The sequence below is a fragment of the Bidens hawaiensis genome, unplaced genomic scaffold (assembly GCF_021521415.1).
Source record: "Bidens hawaiensis isolate Kalapana, Puna unplaced genomic scaffold, B.hawaiensis_p1.1 tig00054145_1, whole genome shotgun sequence".
Taxonomy (NCBI): Eukaryota; Viridiplantae; Streptophyta; class Magnoliopsida; order Asterales; family Asteraceae; genus Bidens; species Bidens hawaiensis.
Window position 1 is genome coordinate 4,003 of NW_027499764.1, and position 19,751 is coordinate 23,753.

Consider the following 19,751-nt stretch of genomic DNA (forward strand, 5'->3'; position numbering starts at 1 on the left):
GTGAAGGCTCGATAACTAATCGAGCTCTATTTGTAACTCGGGCTAAACTTTGCTGGTTTCGAGCCTTTTGTTAATCCGATCTCAAATAGCTTGCAAGTGGCTTGCTAGTCCCTCGAATCAGTTTTTTTCGTTTGCTTTGATATTCTCGATACTCAACATGAACTGTAATTACCCAATATACACCCAACGGGTATTTGACTGATTATGAGATAAGTTTTACAACCAAGTTGTCTGACAGTACTTGATGCCCACCGATAAACCCAATACCCTATGGGTAATTATACCCGATGCGTATCCGACCGGGGTATGGGGCAAACTAATTTTTCTTTTTGAATGGCCAACAAAAACTTTATTATATAAACAAAACCAACACCTAGCAAGAAGCCAGCTAGCAACACCAAAAATAAACATTCAAAACAGTATAAAAAATACAACTGGCTGGCGCTACCAACCACCCAATTACATTATAAAATTAAAAAGAACACCAAAGAAGGTTAACGCTTTTATTTCGCTTATGATATTATTTATACCGGGATCTTTACGTCAAACACCAAAGAATTTCTCACCTTTCAGAGACACTAAATTATAGTAATTCACACCGCATGAAACACCTTAGCCTTACGGGTGGAAAGGCAAGAGAATTTATACACTTCCAACAAGTCACGAGTTGAGAAAGCATAAATATTTGGTCATGCTTTCTAGCTTCTTACCAAATCAATCAAACAAACAAACAAATTAAGCAGTGAGTGTTATTAGCTGGGTTGAAGATATACATACATACACACTCTTACTGTCTGTTGGATGATGATATTGATGATGAATCGCTTCACAAAGTCTTGTGCTGCTGCTTTCAGACTAGGTAACATTATCATTCTATCCAAAGCTTCCTTTCACTCAAATCGATTTATGATTCTTGATAAAGTTAGGAACTTAAATGATGCCCTGAACCTGTTCGATGAAATGTCTCAAACACGCCCGCTGCCCTCGGTTGTTAAGTTTACTCAGTTGTTGAATGCTGTTACCAAAATGAAACATTTTGCTACTTGTCTTGATCTTTTCAACCAAATGTGTTCCCTTAGGGTTCCTGTTGATAAATACTCCATCAGCATTGCAATCAAGTGTTGTTGCCAGTTGCATCGCACCAAAGACGGTTTTGCACTCCTCGGATCTTGCTTCAGGCGGGCTATCGTACCCCATGTGTACATATTTAATGCGCTCTTAGACGGACTCGTCATTGAAGACAAGATACTTGAAGCAGAAATGTTTTTCAAGAAGCTCATTAAACAAAAGCTCTGTGAACCTAGTGTGGTTACATACAACACAATGATTAAAGGGCTTTGCAAGTTCGGTAATAACGTTACCGCAATTGCTCTGCTCCGCCTAATGGAACAAAAAGAGTGCAAGCCTAGTATTGTTACATATAGCACCATCATTGATAGTCTTTGCAAGGATCAAATGATAGATGATGCTTTCAACCTCTTTAAAGAAATGGTGTTTGAAAAAAGAATTATGCCAGATGTCATCACATATAATTGTATGATAAATGGGCTTTGTAAGTTAGGTCGTTGGGATGAGGCCTCAAAGATGCTAAAAGAAATGGAGGACGAAAAGATTTATCCAAATGTGCAAACCTATACTGCATTAGTTGATGCGTATTGCAAAGAAGGTAAAGCAGATGAAGCCGAGGCTGTTATAAACATCATGATCGAGAGGGGTACGGTTCCAAACATTGTGACATACAGTTCACTTATAGATGGTTACTGTCTGCAAGGTGAAATGATCAAAGCAAGGCAAATATTTGATTCAATGACGCTTAGAGGTCTCGTTCCTAACGTTTTCACTTACAATAGCTTATTAAACGGGTATTGCAAGAATCGGAATATAGAAAAGGCGATGCAAGTATTTCGTGAAATGATCGAAAAAGGTAAAAAACCCGATGTGGTCACTTACAGAACCATGTTACATGGATTGTTTCAGGTTGGGCGTTGTGTAGATGCATGCAAAATCTTCAATGAGATGTACACACAAGGCCAAATTCCAGACCAATGCACTTATCGGATAATTTTAGAGGGTCTTTGCAACAACAATAAATTAGAAGAGGCGCTTTCTTTGTTTCATTTGATGGGTGATAGCAAACTGAACAAAGATATCGTTGTTTACAATATCCTTATTGACGGAGCAGGAAAAGGTGGGAAACTTCACATTGCAAGGAATCTTTTTTGTGACCTAATTGATAAAGGTTTGCAACCTGATGTTAGGACATATAATGTGATGATTAGTGCTTTTTGTCGGGAAGGTATATTGCAAGATGCAAAAGACTTGTTTCTTAGAATGGACGAGAGTGGGTGTCCACCAAATAATGTTACTTATCGTGTTCTTCTCCAAGGATACCTAAGGAACAAGCATTATGATGATGTTGAGATGCTTTTAAAGGAAATGGATGGTAGAGGTTACTCTCTTGATGCTACAACCGTATCGTTGTTAATAGATGGAGTTGCAGCTGGTTCTATAAGTAGAAGTATGCTTAAGTTGATAGGTAAGCTTGTGCCAAAAGAATTATTGGACAACCCTAACTTGCGCTCCTAGAAGAGAAACTGAAATGGTAATTGTGGGATTTAAAATGAAGATTGTAACTTACATATTGTAGAATTGGTCTTCACCTGTTTGGTCTAATTAGACATTTTTCATTTACTGAATTCACAACACTTAGATATTTGTGTTTGCTGTAAGTTAATGATGTTTTGGTACTTTCATGAATACTAGCGGTAATATCCTTGTGTTTTACTTTATGCTTCATGAGACATGACCTTATATGCTAGTTTTCGTAAGATAGCAACAATGTGGATATCATAGCTTGATCACAGTTTTCTTTTTTCCTAAAGTCAACCCATCATATCCAGATCGCTATCCTTTTCACTTCTTCAATCAACCACTAGAGTTCTGCATACAGATCACTATATTTTTACTGTTTCATTGATTTATAGCCATTGCGGTATTACAATAGACGGACCCCCTGCTTTGTGATTAGAGGGTTTCCATGTGTATTTCTGTCCTTTTGCCATCAGCATTTATAAGTCGTAATTGAACCATTTTGTATGTTAAATGCCTAGAGTTTGCTTTTATATTTTATATGTTATGATCTTGTGGAATAACATCTTGTTAAGTTAAGGATTTCATATATCTTGAAATCGAGTCTGTTGTAAATAAATATCAATTTGATTCGGGTCAAAACGTGTTCGAGTCAAACTGGGTTGGACGGGGTAACAAGTCAAAACGTGTTCGAGTCAAGCTGGGTTTGGGTCAAAACGGGTTATGAGCAGTCAACGTCATTACTGGAAGCTATATTTAAGGAGTTGACTGATATGTCAACAAAAAAGGTGGGTAGTGTGCGGTTGGAATGGTCCTGGGCCGGCATGAAGGGCAACTTGGGAATTTATGAAAATATGATGCAGTGCTTGAAATTGCTGGTCAAAGTTAAAGTCAGCATCGGGTTTGAACAGATACGTGTAGCTGATGTCGCTGGAATGCTAACAGGTCTGATATGTTTTAAATTAATAGGTGAACATTGCTTGAAGCCTCGTATTATCTCATAAATGAATAAAGTGTGCATAATAATTCCAAAATTTTATAAATGAATTCTTGATCCAAAAGTTTATAAACAAATCATACTTTAATATACATGGATTTGTAGTTTAAATAATTAAATTATAATACATATTGTCAACATATTTTTATGGATGTTTCCTGTTACTAAACTTATGAGATGGTAATCATATCTAGTACTCAAATGATTAAAAAAATAATAATATTGTTTGTATTAATATTAATCTTTAAATAGAATCAGTTTTAAAGAATATTGCAAGTTAGGGGTGATCAACTTATCCGTCATAACCGTTAATCGAACCATAGTCGTCATAACCGATAACCTATAAAACCGATGGGCCGGTTTAATGAACTTTTGAAAACCGTCAAATATGGGTCGGTTTTGGTTAAATATAATTCCAAAACCACCATAACCGAACCGACCCATTTATTTAACCACAATATGTTTGGGATTAACTTCCACCAAACATATTGTTGGATTATACCATTTGATGTTTTTGGTGCTACGTTTGTTATAAATTAAGTTGAATGTCATTGTTGGATTGTATAAAGTTATTCTTTTTTTTTATTGTTATTTGTAATTAATATCATGGATTATATACTTTGTTGTATTATGTCATGTCGTTTTTTTGTAATAATTAGTACAAACTTTTAGGCCCAATTACATTGTTTTGGTCAAAGTTAACCGACTCACTGTAACTTTCAAAAGCGATTAGCCAAAACTGTCATAACGGATCGGTTATGATTATGATTATCCATTAACCGACATATTGAGTAGCTTATTAGTATTGGTGCAAAATTTCTCCCATTTATGGGTTCTCTGTTAGAGATATGTTAGAGCTTCACTATTATTATTATTTATAGCATCCATTACACACAGACAGCATCAGCAGGATGATGATGATGATGATGGATCTTTCAAATTCTGCTGCTGTTGTTCAGGCTTTCATCAAATCCAGAGGTACCCATTTCTCATCTTTCAAGTTAGGGTTTGAATTAGGGTCTCACATTGTTAAACCTGCTTCCATTCACTCGGATGATAGTGACCGCAGCCATCGGTCTAAGCTTGATAAAGTTAGGAACTTGAATGATGCCCTCTACCTGTTCGACGAAATGTCTCAAACACGCCCGCTGCCCTCGGTTGTTATGTTTAATCAGCTCTTGACTGCTCTTACCAAAATGAAACATTTTTCATGTTCCCTTGACCATTTCAACAAAATGTGTGCAATTGGTGTTCCTGTTAGCAAATACACCATGAGCATTGCAATCAAGTGTTGTTGCCAGTTGCGTCGCACCAAAGACGGTTTTGCACTACTAGAAGTGCAAACCTATACTGCATTAGTTGATGCGTTTTGCAAGGAAGGTAAAGTTGATGAAGCCGAGGCTGTTATAAACATCATGGTTGAGAGAGGTAAGCTTCCAGACACAGTGACATACAATTCACTTATTGATGGTTACTGTCTGCGAGGCGAAATGATCAAAGCAAGGGAAATATTTGATGCAGTGAGACTTAGAGGTCTCGCTCCTAATGTTGTCACTTATAGTAGCTTATTAAACGGATATTGCAAGAATCTGAATATAGAAAAAGCCATGCACATGTTTTGTGAGATGACGGATGAAGGTTTAAAACCCGATGTGATTACTTACAACACCATGCTACATGGATTGTTTAAGGTTGGGCGTTGTGTAGCCGCACGCAAACTCTTCGATGAGATGCATGCACAAGGCCAAATTCCAGACCAATGCACTTATCGAATAATATTAGAGGGTCTTTGCAACAATAATCTAGTAGAAGATGCGCTCTCTTTGTTCCAATTGATGGGTGATAGCAAGCTAAATTCTGATATTGTTGTTTACAATATCCTCATTGATGGTTTAGGAAAATGTGGGAAAGTTGATATTGCAAGGGTTTTTTACCGTGGCCTAAGTGATAAAGGATTGCAACCTAATGTTAGGACGCATAATGTGATGATTAGTGGTTTTTGTCGGGAAGGTCTATTGGGGGAAGCGAAGTTGTTGTTTCTTAGAATGGAAGAGTGTGGCTGCCCACCGGATAATGTTACTTATTTTGTTTTACTCCAAGGATATCTAAAGAACAAGCATTATGATGATGTCGAGATGCTTTTACATGAAATGGATGATAGAGGTTACTCTCTTGATGCTACTACCGTATCGTTGTTAATTGATGGAGTTGCAGCTGGTTCATTAAGCAGAGGCACGCTTAAGTTGTTAGGTAAGCTTGTGCCAAAAGAATTATTGGACCACCCTAGCTTGTGCTCTTGAGTGTGAAACTAAAATAGTAATTGTGGGATGACAATGAACAGTTCATGTATATTATATCTAAAAAATGCAGATATATAAATTGGGTCTTCATGTTGATGATGTGTTTGTTCACTGGGATAAGGATTATCTATTTAGTAAAATCACAATTCGTACGTAACTGTATTTGTTATATTACGCGTCTGTTTGGTAAAAAGATTCTGGTTGAAACGGGTCATTTTCTCATTCAGGTCGAGACGGGTCAAGCTTTGTGCAGTTGGGCTGTTGGACAATGACTTTATTTCTTTTCTTGTCAATGTTATAAAAGTTATATAAATTATTAATACACTTATACTGTTGTTGCACTAATACTGTAACATGTTTTAACAGTTTACTTTATTTTATTATTTAACTATAAATTATTTTTAAAGTGTAAATTTTTAGTTACAGTACTCTTGGAATACTAAACTAGACATGTTACACACCATTTGCTGTGACAAACTTAACTGACACCTACCGAGTTTTCACTGGTTAAAAAGAACAAGTTAAGTTATAACTTGAAAACATTAAGAATCGTTTTAACTTTTAACAACCAAACAAGCCAACTTATCTTAGTTCAAACTCGAGTCGTTTGCAAGCCAATCCAACACAACACAATCCAACAATAACCGGACCGATACCAACCGAACCAATAACTTTACAACATTATAAACTTATTAAAAACAAGTATAGCTCCGCCATTATTCATCATCATCATTATCATCATCATCATCATCTACACTACAAATTATCACCATCAAAAATGATATTCGAGCTTGGGTCAATTTTGGCTCATACAAAAATGAGCCAGCTCAGCTCAAGTTGCTTCAAATCAAGTATTTTAGTAGTTTTATTTGAGCGGGCCACAAGCCGGGAGTTTTTTGACCAACTCTCACAACGTTTAACTCAATTACTTAAGTTACAGTTCATAAACATTAAACTTTAATTTTACCCTTAACAAACTAAATTGCTAAACTTATTTTGGTTCGAGATTGACTCATTTACAAACCAACCCAACACAACATAATCTATCAGGAACCGAACCGATACCATTCGAGCCAATAACTTTAAAACATTATATTTATTATAAACTTATATAAAACAGAACTCCACCATCATTATTCATCATCATCATAATCATCATCTGCACTGCAAATCCTCAAACTCTCAAATCTCACCATCAAATCCAACACCAATCCAATCTCCTCATTATTAATTATTATAAAACCCTAACCTCCCATGACCTTCAGTCCCAATATTATTAATCCCAATTTCAATTTCACAAACCCTAACCTAACCCTAAAACCCAATAACAATGTCCGAAAGCACCTCACAATCAATAACCGAAACAATCAACGGGTCGCACCAGTTAATAATCAACGGCTACTCGTTAGCCAAAGGCATGGGCGTTGGTAAACACATCGCCAGTGATAACTTCAACGTTGGCGGATACCAATGGGCGGTTTACTTCTACCCGGACGGCAAGAACCCCGAGGACAACTCGACGTTTATCGCGCTTACGAGTGAGGGTTCCGATGTCCGCGAGTTGTTTGAGTTGACTTTGGTGGACCAGAGTGGCAAGGAGAAGCATAAGGTGCATAGTCATTTCGATCGCGCGTTGGAGAGCGGGCCGTATACATTGAAGTATCGAGGCAGTATGTGGTACGGGTTTATGATCTTTAGATTTAGCTAGTATTTGTGCGGATTAGTTTAACGCGCAATAGGAAGATATTTGCTTGCATAGAAGTTAATTATTAGGAGTGCAAACGAGCCGAGCTGAGCCCGAGCTCGGCTCGCTCGGGGTTTGGATTGAGTTTGTGCATTTTGTGTAATTGTTGTTTGATGTGTTGCTTTGATTTTTGGGTCTCTGGATATAGATAGTTTTTGACGATTTGTGCGATTTTATTTTCTGTTGGCATAATTTATTAGGTTTTGGGGTTAGTTTAACGTGTAATGGGAAGATATTTGCTTGCATAGAAGTTATTAGGGGTGCAAGCGAGCAGAGCTGAGATAAGCTCAAACTCAGCTCGTTTTGATCTATGAGAGCTCGAGCTTGGCTCGTTTATTATTTGTTAATTAGTTTTTATGCATTTTTAAGTGTTTTATATGTTGAGAAAAACCTTAAGTGAGCCTAAGCTCGTCTCGAGCTCATATGCAGTACCTTAAACAAGCCACTATGTGGTAAGGGTTTTAATCGAGTTTGTGCATATTGTACAATTGTTGTTTGATGTGTTGCTTTGATAGTGTTATGAACTCTAGATTTAGCTAGTATTTGTGCAATTGGTGTAATTTGTTAGGTTTTTGGATGAGTTTAATGCGTAATGGGAAGATATATGCTTGCATAGAAGTTAATTATTAGGGGTGCAAGCGAGCTGAGCTGAGCCCGAGCTCGGCTTGTTTTGAGCTCTTATTTTAAAGTTAGAGCTCGGCTCAGGCTTGGCTTGTTTGCTTTTTATTAATTAGTTAATATGCATTTTTAAGTGCTTTATATGTTGAGGAAAACCTTAAATGAGCCAAAGCTCGGCTGTGCTGTGTGAAGTTAAAACATAGATGCCCAAAAGAGTTGAAACATAATTTGTTAGGTTTTTGGATTAATTTACTGCATGGTGGGAAGATATTTGCTTGCATAGAAGTTAAGAGTTGAGCACGACTAGGCTTGAGCTTGGCTCATTTTGACTTACGAGAGCTTGAGCTTGGTTCGTGAGTTGTTTTTTCAAGCTTGAGCTCGCCTTTGGTATTATGTATTAGTTATTTTATATACATTTTTAAGTGGTAAAGAGAAGCATAAGGTTTTTTGATCGGGCATTGGAGACCGGGTCGTATACGTTGAAGTATAGAGGCACAGGGCCAGCCATGGCCTATGGCAGGGTGGTCGACGGCCATAGGCCCGACTACCCGCTAGGCCCGAATTTTTTTTTTTAAAAAAAAATATGTATTTTTATGAAAAACGATGTGTATATTTAATGTTTAAACTTAATTAGATAACAACTAACTTGGTCTAGTGGCAAAGGGGTATGACTCCCAACCACAAAGGTTGTGGGTGACTGGGTTCAAGTCTCATTTGAGGCATTTTTAAGCCTATTTTTTATACAATAGTTTTTTATACAACCCAAATTATAAATCATAACCAAAGAAGCCAAATTAAAAATTAAATTGTTTAAACCCAACAAAATCCTGTTTTTTACTTTAAGGCCTAAAATATTTTTCGCCTTCGGCCCAATTTTTTTTTTCAATTCTCGGAGCCAGGCCTGTAGAGGCTGTATGTGGTACGGGTTTGAATTGAGTTTCTGCAGTTTGTGTGATTGTTGTTTGGTGTGTTGTTTTGATTCTAGGTCTTTGGATTTAGGTAATGTTTGTTCGGTTTCGTGTTCTGTTGGCGTAATTTGTTAGCCTTTTGGATTGGTTTACTGCATAATGGGAAGATATTTACTGCATAGAAGTTAATAATTAGGGGTGCAAAGGAGCCGAGCGAGCTTGACTTGTTTTGACTTACAAGAGCTCAAGCTTGAGCTCGGCTTGTTTTGTGATCTTTTTATGAAGCCCGGGCTTGGCTCGTTTATTATTTGTTAGTTAATTTATATATATATTTAATTGTTTAGTATGTTGAGAAAAATCTTAAATGAGCCTAAGCTCGGCTGGAGCTCGTAGGCAGTATCTTAAACGAGCTAAAGCTTGGCTGTGCAGTGTGAAATTGATACGTAGATGCCTAAAAGAGTTAACACATAAAAATACACAAGGCTAGTTAAGGCTCAACGAGCTTAATCAATCTTTCCGATTCCCATACAAGGCTTGAGCTCAGGCTTGATAACTAAACGAGCTTTAATTGAGGCTTAGAATTGATAATTAAACAGGCTCGATAAGGCTTGGCTCATTTCGAGCCTTTTATCTATCTGATCTCGAGTAGTTCGTGATTGGCTCTGCTCGTTTGCTTCTCTGGAGGTTGTCGTGCTTGGTCTTTTATTGATCTGTTATCTTGTTAGAGGTAGTGAATTAGTCATTGCTTTAGGGCTGTGATTTGTGATAATACATTGTCACCAAGCTTAGTTTTGTTTCTTTTTTATAATACCTATAGATTGGCACTTATATTTGTTAAATGCGATTCTTGTGTATTCTCTTGGTTGTTTACATGAGCTGTGCAAATTGGATCATATGTTTGGGTAGTTGTGGTAAGCTCACAAGCTCATGATTAGCTTGTATATGTTCATTTGGATCTTTTTGGTTAGTACTTGCTATACTATGATACATCTTGTATTAGAGTGACACAATGTTTTGAAAGTTGGAAAAGAGATAGATGGTAACCTATTTATCTAACGTATATGTTTCTTAGGCCGCCCTTCACTTTTTCTAAGTTTATTTTAATGTAGTAGAGTTAAGTTCACTTGTAGAATAATTAGAGTCTTTCAGGAAGCAAGTTGCATTGTTTTTGACTTGAGAGACATTCATATATTTCAAGGGGAGTACGTGTTGGATCCTTGGAATGCAAGCCTGTTTGTTATTTTACGTATTATGTAGGTTTCTGTTATTTGATTTATAACTGGACTTGGTTGTACATACTACATAAGTTTTCTTCTTAGCATTTACTGTGTGAAATGATGTTTAGCTACTTGTTATAAAGTCATTTGCTTTGATACATGTCTATACAAAGTTCATATATTTTTAGAACAAGGTATTTTTCACAAATCTAACTCAATTCATAATGTATTTGTAAAGGGGTTACAAGCGATTTTATCGGCGAGCATTACTTGAAACATCAGATTATCTCAAGGATGACTGCTTGAAAATTAATTGTACTGTTGGAGTGGTGGTTTCTGCAACACATTGCCCTAGTTTACATTCCATTCAGGTCCCAGAATCTGATATCGGTTTAAATTTTGGCATGTTGCTTGAAAATATGGAAGCTTCGGATGTAACCTTTAATGTGGCTGGTGAAATATTTCATGCCCATAAGTTGGTATTGGCTATTAGATCCCCTGTTTTTCGCTCTAATTTTTTTGGGGAAGATGGAGATGATCAAGAGATTGTCATTACTGATATGGAACCTAGGGTTTTCAAGGTAACGCTTACAAACTTTTTAATTCATTTACTAATTTTCCCGTTTTACCCTTGATTATCTTTGTTATAAATGAATGGTATCTTAAATGCGTTAAGGGTAAACTTGTCTATTGTTCAACAGGCGATGCTCCACTTCATTTACAGAGATGACCTCGATGAAGATGAGTTGGCGGCTTCTAGTGCCTCTAGTGAATCCCATGTGGCGGATACATTATCAACCAAGTTGTTAGCTGCTGCTGATGAGTACGATTTGTGTAGACTCAAAAGAATGTGTGAATCCCGTATCTGCAAGGATATATCTGTAAATTCTGTCGGCCGAATTCTAGCACTTGCAGATACTTATCATGCTATGGAACTCAAAGCTATTTGCCTTAGATTTGCATCAGAAAACCTTGCAGGTATGTAGGTTGGCGTTACAATTTATATATTGTTAATATTGCCTGTCGGTTCAATGTTCTAGTGTCGGTTAAATGCACTGCAATCATCTTACTTGTTTTTAACTACTTTTATTTAAGTTTTATGACAAAAGTGATCTTCCTATCGTATGAGTTGGGTTAGTCTACTTAGGTTTTAGATGCGAAACCAGCGACTTATTTACTTATGAATGAGCTGATCTGGATTTTTTTTTATTATCTTAAAATGGGTTAAAGATCAGTTACAAGTGGAATCGGTCAGGTTAAATTTCTTCCAAGTGCATTTCATTGTATACAACCTCTTGAATCGCTTCATTCATTTCCATCTTTTGGGCAAATTGCACAAGCTTTACACGTATTCATGATTTTAACAACCAACTTTAATTTAGGTGCAAAATGGGAACCAACTCATAATTTAATAGCGAGTTTGGAAATTAACCTCATTTTAATTAAAATTTATCTGTAAATTGCTGCCACATCATATGGTACATATGCAAAATATGGTTGTGTAAAAATTGAAAAATATGTATCTTTAAGTCTAAAAAATGATTTTTTTTCTTTATTTAGATTCATATTCAAAAGTGATCATAAATGTGCATCAGATTGTGATGTCATATCCCATGTAGCTTTTATTTAAACTAATAGCAAAAAAATGACCAGGTGCTGGTTGACACATCATCTGCTGCTACAATCAATGACAAAAAGTAATTGGTTTATGTTTTGCACCTAGTTAGTTTCTAAAACAAGGAAAAAATTTAATGAAAAATGACCAGTTCTTTTGTATTTTGTGCAGTCTTTCCTAAGGTTTCACACATTAATTAGTAAAAAATAGAGTTGAAAATATTAACTTAATTTTTTTAGGAATTTGGGTCATGTTTTTAATTCAAACAGGTCAACAAATAGGTCAAACGGTTTAATTTCCTCCTAAATCAATTTTTAAATGCATACATATTATCTTATTGGTATACATTTGATAATTATCTATCTTGATGCTATCTTATTATAAAAATCTCTGGTACAAATGGCAGGTGTTATGCGATCAGATGGGTTCGAGTATCTGAAAGCCAACCATCCAGCATTGCAATCAGAAATTCTAAAGACAGTGGCTGGTTGTGAAGACGACTATAGCAGCGGTGGTGGTGGTGGTAGCGCTGGTAGTAAAACAATGAGTGTTTGTGCTCAGCTTTCAGATGGCGGAGATGCAAATAGTAGCAGGAGGGTAAGACAGAGAACTTGATTGTTTTCTTTTAGTTTATCGTAATGGTTTTGTTATATGGTAAAACGAAGGCGGCAAAGGTGGTGGTGATTTGTTGTTGAGTTTGTATGATATGCAGGTTTTGATAATGAAGCTGTGTATAATATTATCCATTCACACTTGTTATGTAGGTGAGTTGGTAAGGTTTCTGATGTAGTGATTAAGTAAAAGCTGGAAAACAATGTTGTGGTTTGTTTGATGACATCCAAATTGAAAGTAAGCTGGAAACAATGTGGATTTTAAGGGAACTCAGTTATTGTAGGTAACAGTATAATACATGTCTTTTTGTTGATTTTATTTTGAAGTTTTGAGTTGAGATTTTATTTAGTCCAAACACAAAAAATTAAAAAAAATGTACGAGCCGAGCGTGAATGCTTAAGGGTTTGACTCATTTCGAACATATATCACATGTTGTGGAATATACAATATGAGCGATGTCATGTCTCGGATTATGAGAGTCGTGTGATTTCGTCTCAAGAGGAGCATCCAACCCCTTGCAACATTTTGTCAACCAATAAGATCTTGAACACCAACATGCCAAACCACCTAATGGGTTAAAATTGCTATAATATTACTTGTTATGGACTTGAGTAATGAGCGGCGTTCAACGTCCTTGAATCCACGAGGACCATCCATTTGTGTCACATCATATATTTGAAACCAGCGCACGTCCTTGAATCCCAAGGACCATCTGTTTGTTTAACATCACATATTCGAAGCTCACTAGTTTCATGTTGCCTTCGACTTATCAGGGAATGGGCTCAAATACAACCAATACGAGGCCGAGAAAGGTAAGCACACTTGCATACGCTTTTCGTCAATTGTTTTAACACACTTCCTAAAGACAAGTGGTAGTCAGGGTCAGCCCAACGTTCTTTTTCAAACAATTATACTTGACATCTATATGAGTTTTCTTTGAAGATCAAAGAATTATATTCATATTTATGCTTAATGTGGTTTATCAACTTAAAAAATTACATAAGTCGGAGTTTACTTTTATCGACCTGCTTTAAACAACTCGTTTGGCCTGTTTTAACCTGTTTTTTTTACCGATTTTAACTTTTTTAATAAACTCATCCACCCTAACTCACAAAAAATCTCATTCCTATTCCCCAATATATTTACACGATCATTACAATTAGCTGAATCCCGTGGCCACTGTTTATAACAATGACATTTGGAAAAGAGCCCGAATGTATACCTCACCTCAGTCCCTCAAAATCGTTGAGTCGCCCCTGACAGTAGCGATCACAAACTCACGCGTCTAAACACATCATCGAGCATACCCGATCCATGAATTTTTTACTGGTCACATCTAACCAACCTTTAAGCCTCTTGAACCAAATTCAAGCAGGCATCATGAACATCACTTATATTATTGAGTTAAATAAAACCTTAACATAATATCCCTCGAGTTACGCTCGAGCCTCGCCAGTTCAATTTGGCTCACTTCCAGCAAACAAAGCCAGACTATATCACAGCATGCTAAGTAGGGTCACACCAATGATTAAGACAATAATATTAACAAATTATAAGAACAATAATAATGAAAGACAACTCAGATTGATAGAAAAATAGAAACAAAAGACTCCAAATTGTTCTAGGTTTATAACAAATAACAAGAAACTAATGCAAGCTACACAACAAAATACAGCGAAAACAAGTAGTTAATAATACTTCAACCAAAAACACCCAACAAAACACTAAAACACCAGAAAACGAATCATAACCGCAAATATTTTTAAAATCCAATTTCCAGACACAAGGATCCTTACTTGGCCATCATGACTTTGACAAACTCCTCGTAGTTGATCTGGCCATCACCGTCCACATCAGCCTCACGAATCATCTCGTCAACTTCCTCATCGGTCAACTTCTCACCAAGATTGGTCATCACATGACGCAACTCAGCTGCAGAAATGAAACCGTTTTGGTCCTTATCGAAAACCCTGAAAGCTTCCTTCAGTTCTTCCTCGGAATCAGTGTCTTTCATCTTACGGGCCATCAGATTAAGAAACTCCGGGAAATCAATGGTCCCGTTCCCATCAGCATCAACCTCGTTGATCATATCTTGAAGCTCAGCTTCTGTTGGATTTTGTCCAAGAGATCTCATCACTGTTCCAAGTTCCTTAGTGGTAATACAGCCTGCATACAAATGAATTGATTTAGGTGACTTCGGTTGTATTTTTATCTTAAACAAACCCTAAGACAATCATCCAAATCATAATAAGCAACTAAGTAGAACTGATCTGTATCGCCTAAAATTAGCCCAATAAAAATCATCCAAATCATAATAAGCAGCTAAGTTAACCTTAGAAGTGTAAACGAGACGACCTGAGCCTGAGCTCGAGCTCGGCTCGTGAGTAGTTTTTTAAAGCTCGGACTCGGCTAATTTATTATTTATTAATCAACTTATAAACGTTTTCAATAATATTTATCTATTTGAGAAAAACCTTAAACAAGCCTAAGCTCAGCTCATGAGTAGACTTTTCAAGCTCGAGCTTGGCTCAGTTTTTAATTAGTTTATCTATTTTGGAAAAAAATAACATTAACCCAGCCTAAGCTAAGCTCCAGCCCGTGTAGTACCTTAAACGCACCAAAGCTCGGCCGTCCAGTGTGAAATTAATACATAGAAGTCCAGAAATAAAAAAAATTAAAACTTAAAAACACATAAAGCTCGCGCTAAAAAAACTCGACTCATTTCGAGCTTTTAGACATTCTGATCTCGAGAGCGGCTCGGCTCACCTGCACACCTAGTTAAACTGATCTTAAATCACCTAAAATAAGCCCTAAAACAATCAATCATCCAAAATCCAAATCATAATAAGCAACTAGATTAAACTAATCTTCTATCACCTATACAAAGCCCTAAAACAATTACAAACCAAACAGATCTAACAATAAACCGATAACCTAGGGTTTTCTCCTTCAAATCTACAATATTAATCACATTAAACAAAAAAATTAGACATAATTTAATCCTAAATCAGAAAACTAGGTCAACAAATTGAAAAGTCAACATAAAAAATCAAACCATCAGAAACCAGATCTGAAATAATAATAATAATAATAATAATAATAATAATAATAACAATAATAATAATAATAGATGGATCTAAGGAAAAATAGCGTTAGGGTTTGTAAGGCGTTAAAAACAATAATAAGTGATAATAATAATAATAATAATAATAATAATAAAGATGAGATAGAGCAAGCTAACCATCTCCGTCCTTATCAAATAGGCTGAAAGCCTCCTTGAATTCGGAGATCTGATCGTCTGTGAGTTGATCGGCCATTGTTACAGGGTTCAATTGCAGATGATAATGATGATGAAATGAAATCAAATGATATAAAAAGATGGTGTGGAATGAATAATAATAATAATAATAATAATAATAATAACTAATAATAATAATAATAATAATATTATTATTATTATTATTATTAGTTGTTATTATTATTATTTATATAAAATAAAAAGAGTGGTCCTCCACCACGCATCTTCCTTAGTCCATCCATACCACACCTTTTACCATTTTGCCCCCTTGTTCTTTTCCTTTTGTGAAGCTCGGGATATTACCAGTACCGATCTCGAAAATTTCGATTTTAAAGATTGAAAATATTTGATATTGGTGTCGAAATGTTTGATTCGTTAACAATATTTCACGCAAATTTCAGGAAATACTGGCACTGTATCAAACTGTACATGTACCGAAAACTCAAAACTTGGTATCGAAAACGCTAATCTCGACTCAACTTCATATCCTTTTGGTCATAAACAAGTCAAGTCGAGTGTGAGATATTTGAGATCGACTCGTAAAAACTGAAAAGTAGATATGGCAAAATGGGCGGGTTGGTTCGGGAGTTATGTCGGGGTAAGAACGGGTGAGAGTTAGAATGGCAGCACATGCCAACTTAAAAAAACACGTTATTTTGGTTCAGATTAGAATGAATATGGGTAAAAACGGGTTGATCATAAGAAATGCTAGAATGCATAACCAAACATGGGAGATCATGATCCAATTTTTAGCCCTTGTTTATGTGGTTCGGGTCATTATGTGTTTGAGGTCCCACTAATATGCCCAACCTGACGCTAGTGCGTGCCAAATGTGGTAACAGGCGCGTAATAAATAAGTGTTAGTACGCGCGTAACGTGGCATCAGACGCACAACCAGTGCGGGTACACGTGTAACCAGTGTCGGTACGCGCGTAACGCGACGTCAAACACGTAGCCGATGTTAGTACACACGTAACCAATCATTTAAACACGTGCCACCAAAGTCATGTAACCAAAGTCGCTAAGCTCAAGCTTTATGACTATTCAAATAGGAAAGTATACACATATATAGTAATAACGTAATAGATTGGTAGCTACCTTGTATAATTAAAACCAAAGTAGAAAATTCTTTTTGAACAAAATAAGATATGACATAACTTGATAAAATGAAAAATCAAAGGTTATTGATGATAAAAAAATTCCTTCTCATACTTATATGCATCACATAATACAAGATATCTTTTATAAGCGTATACTAGAAAAATCTTAGATTAACTAAAATGAAAACGAAAGTACATAAGAGGGATCATGTGTTGACAAAAATGCAAAGAAATTTAGTTACGAGTTATGGATGAGATGACACGTTTCATGCGTCGTGTTCAATATAGAATTTTAGAATAAAACGAGTAGTACATAATACCGTTAAATTATTTTACTAAGTAATTTGTGTAACATTGGGGTGCTTTTTTTGGACCTATAGTTGGGTATACCGTGGTACTTTCATCGTAGAATTATTTAATTTGTAAGTTTATAATGTAAATATTTTATAAGTTACTTTTTTACATCTAAATAAAAGTGTTTACTAGCTAAAAGACACATGGTTAATATTGAGCAATGGATGAATGTTTAAGTAGTAAAAAGATTAATTTTACGATGTATGTAATTTGTTGTTACAAACTAAAATAAAAGGTTATATATTTATTTTAAGATTGAAATAATGTTTTTATTATTTGTATAATAATATAGTTAATTGATGTCAATTCATGTATGGAATATCCTTTTTGGTCGGAAAATACAAATAGCTTTTTACTTGACGTGTCTTAGTATGAGTGGCAAGTATAACGCAAGTCAAGACCCAAAGAAATTTCTGTAATGGTTATAAAAATTGATAAAAAATGAAGACGAAAAAAAGTAATTTATAACTTGTTGACATGTATAAGGTATACTGTTATATTGTATATAACATATAAGATATGGATAAATTTGTCTATTAGAAAATATGTCTAGTAATAGTTATAACATTGCTCTTTTAACTTTTATAAATTTAAGAACTAATTACAACTTTGTATATTCATCTTTATCGATATATTCATTTTTAATTTTAATAAACAACTTCACATCAACGATTTTTCAATTGCTACAATTTTTTCATACGTTAATATTTTTTTTAAATTGAATCATAAAATGAGTATATTTATTGTCTTTAATTTGGATATGGTATTGCTATAGTTTTTTTCAATTGACAAAAAATTAGCATGTTACGTATGGGTGCTCACAATTTGGTTTTAACGGTTTCCAGGTTAGACCGTTGGTTCGGATTTTTGTCATTGAAATTAAACTGTTAAAATTTTAAACTGAAAAGTTACTAATGGTTTGGTTTCACACATTAAGCTTTAATAATAAGTTTACCATTGGTCTGATTTTTTATGGCCGATTTTCGGTATAAACCGTATACCAAACCGTTTGCTATGGTTTGAACATTCAGAAACCGGCTGACAAAAAGTGTTGGTTGTTTTAAATAGTTTCAAAGTTTTAAACTAACCTTAAACATTCATAATTGTTACATGATTACTAGGATTTTTGTTTCTTGTCGCATCGCACGGACAACCGTCTAATATATTACTAGACTATGAATTAATTACTTCGAGCATGCGTTAAACGTACTCTTTTAGTTTCAAATTCTTTAGAATTTACGAAATTTCTATTCCAGCTTCAAATCGAATAGTATACTTACCAAAATATTCTTAACAAATAATAAACTAAATAAAAGATTATAAATCAATCCAACTATTATATATGCATCAGAAATCCCTACACCAAAATTTTTCGATACCATAGATTTTTTTTAGGTCCGTCACTAAATATATATACACTATCATAAGTAATTATTAAGTAACATGTGAGATCCAAAACCAAAAACTAATTCAAAATTACGTTTATTTTTTTAGTCTAGCAAAACTTACATCATTAATCAATCCACCATTTGGTTTCACCATCATCTAAAGACATCACACCATATTAAGATTCACAAAACACGTCGCCCGCTATCCTAACTTCGCTACTAATATCCACACCACACAAGCTGGCTAGGGGGGTAGAAATAACACCAAGATGGGCGAGTCCTCCTACAACCACTCGATCCTAAAAAAGAGCACACCGTTGGTAGACGGTGATAATTCAATGTCTCTCTTTGCCCTAGGATGTTTGATTACATCTCTCTCATGGTGTTGCTCTAGGCCACATTTAACATTCTTCATCGTATTGTTTTGTTGTCAGCATTGTAGGTCTACGCACTAAGGTTTAATCACCAGTCATAACCTTTATCCATTGGACAAACAGATAAATGATCGTATACTACACATTAAACGCTCAACATGTTGATGTCAAGGCATCTTAAGTCCGAGATGTAAGTCGGTGAGGCCCGATAACGTGAATAGGATCATGTTTGATTCATCTTTTTAGTTACGTCTTTTCTATCGACACTTTAGGTTAAGGTCAGATCCTTGAGGTCCAACTCTAACGCGAACATATATTTATTTTACTTTGAAACCTCACTATCCAATAGCCCTAGATAGGTTAGGGTATATCCCATCACCTAGGATATTAACATCCATTAGCATTATACAACCATTTCCCCTCACATTACCATGACCAAAACACACTAATACACACAATCAAGACTAAAAAAATAAAAACATTAAATTATTCCCAAAAACCAAAAACACAAACATCCTATCTAAACTAATAAAACCATCCACTCCCATAATCAACTTTATGTGTGTATGCACTTGCATCAATTTTTTGGTACAATAATTGACGCCCAAATCATATATGTTTAGAGAGAGAATAGACT

At 35.3% G+C, this 19,751-nt stretch overlaps 3 protein-coding genes across 3 annotated transcripts; 2 read left to right on the forward strand and 1 right to left on the reverse strand.

Annotated features, from left to right (window-relative positions):
- Window positions 1-730: 730 nt before the first annotated feature.
- On the forward strand, window positions 731-5,911 carry LOC143600476 (uncharacterized). The gene is made up of 2 exons (XM_077078155.1): window positions 731-2,578; window positions 4,484-5,911. Exons 1-2 carry the CDS (start codon window positions 802-804, stop codon window positions 5,884-5,886), a joined length of 3,180 nt encoding a protein of 1,059 aa, XP_076934270.1. The 5' UTR covers window positions 731-801; the 3' UTR covers window positions 5,887-5,911.
- A 1,263-nt stretch (window positions 5,912-7,174) lies between these two features.
- LOC143600474 (BTB/POZ and MATH domain-containing protein 4-like) lies at window positions 7,175-13,012 on the forward strand. The gene is made up of 4 exons (XM_077078153.1): window positions 7,175-7,563; window positions 10,612-10,954; window positions 11,075-11,351; window positions 12,395-13,012. The coding sequence occupies exons 1-4, from the start codon at window positions 7,217-7,219 to the stop codon at window positions 12,601-12,603; spliced, it is 1,176 nt and encodes a 391-aa protein (XP_076934268.1). The 5' UTR covers window positions 7,175-7,216; the 3' UTR covers window positions 12,604-13,012.
- A 1,153-nt stretch (window positions 13,013-14,165) lies between these two features.
- LOC143600475 (calmodulin-7) lies at window positions 14,166-16,003 on the reverse strand. The gene is made up of 2 exons (XM_077078154.1): window positions 15,842-16,003; window positions 14,166-14,766 (listed from the first exon to the last, which is right to left on the reverse strand). Exons 1-2 carry the CDS (start codon window positions 15,915-15,917, stop codon window positions 14,393-14,395), a joined length of 450 nt encoding a protein of 149 aa, XP_076934269.1. The 5' UTR covers window positions 15,918-16,003; the 3' UTR covers window positions 14,166-14,392.
- Window positions 16,004-19,751: the final 3,748 nt, after the last annotated feature.

Bases quoted from the DNA above. Each gene is read 5' to 3' on its own strand.
- LOC143600476 (XM_077078155.1), top strand. From the start codon at position 802: ATGATGATATTGATGATGAATCGCTTCACAAAGTCTTGTGCTGCTGCT. The intron at 2,579-4,483 runs GCTCCTAGAAGA...CATTACACACAG, and splicing joins ATTGGACAACCCTAACTTGC to ACAGCATCAGCAGGATGATG.
- LOC143600474 (XM_077078153.1), top strand. From the start codon at position 7,217: ATGTCCGAAAGCACCTCACAATCAATAACCGAAACAATCAACGGGTCG. The intron at 10,955-11,074 runs GTAACGCTTACA...ATTGTTCAACAG, and splicing joins TGGAACCTAGGGTTTTCAAG to GCGATGCTCCACTTCATTTA. The intron at 11,352-12,394 runs GTATGTAGGTTG...TACAAATGGCAG, and splicing joins TGCATCAGAAAACCTTGCAG to GTGTTATGCGATCAGATGGG.
- LOC143600475 (XM_077078154.1), bottom strand. From the start codon at position 15,917: ATGGCCGATCAACTCACAGACGATCAGATCTCCGAATTCAAGGAGGCT. The intron at 14,767-15,841 runs GTTAGCTTGCTC...ATTTGTATGCAG, and splicing joins ATTTGATAAGGACGGAGATG to GCTGTATTACCACTAAGGAA.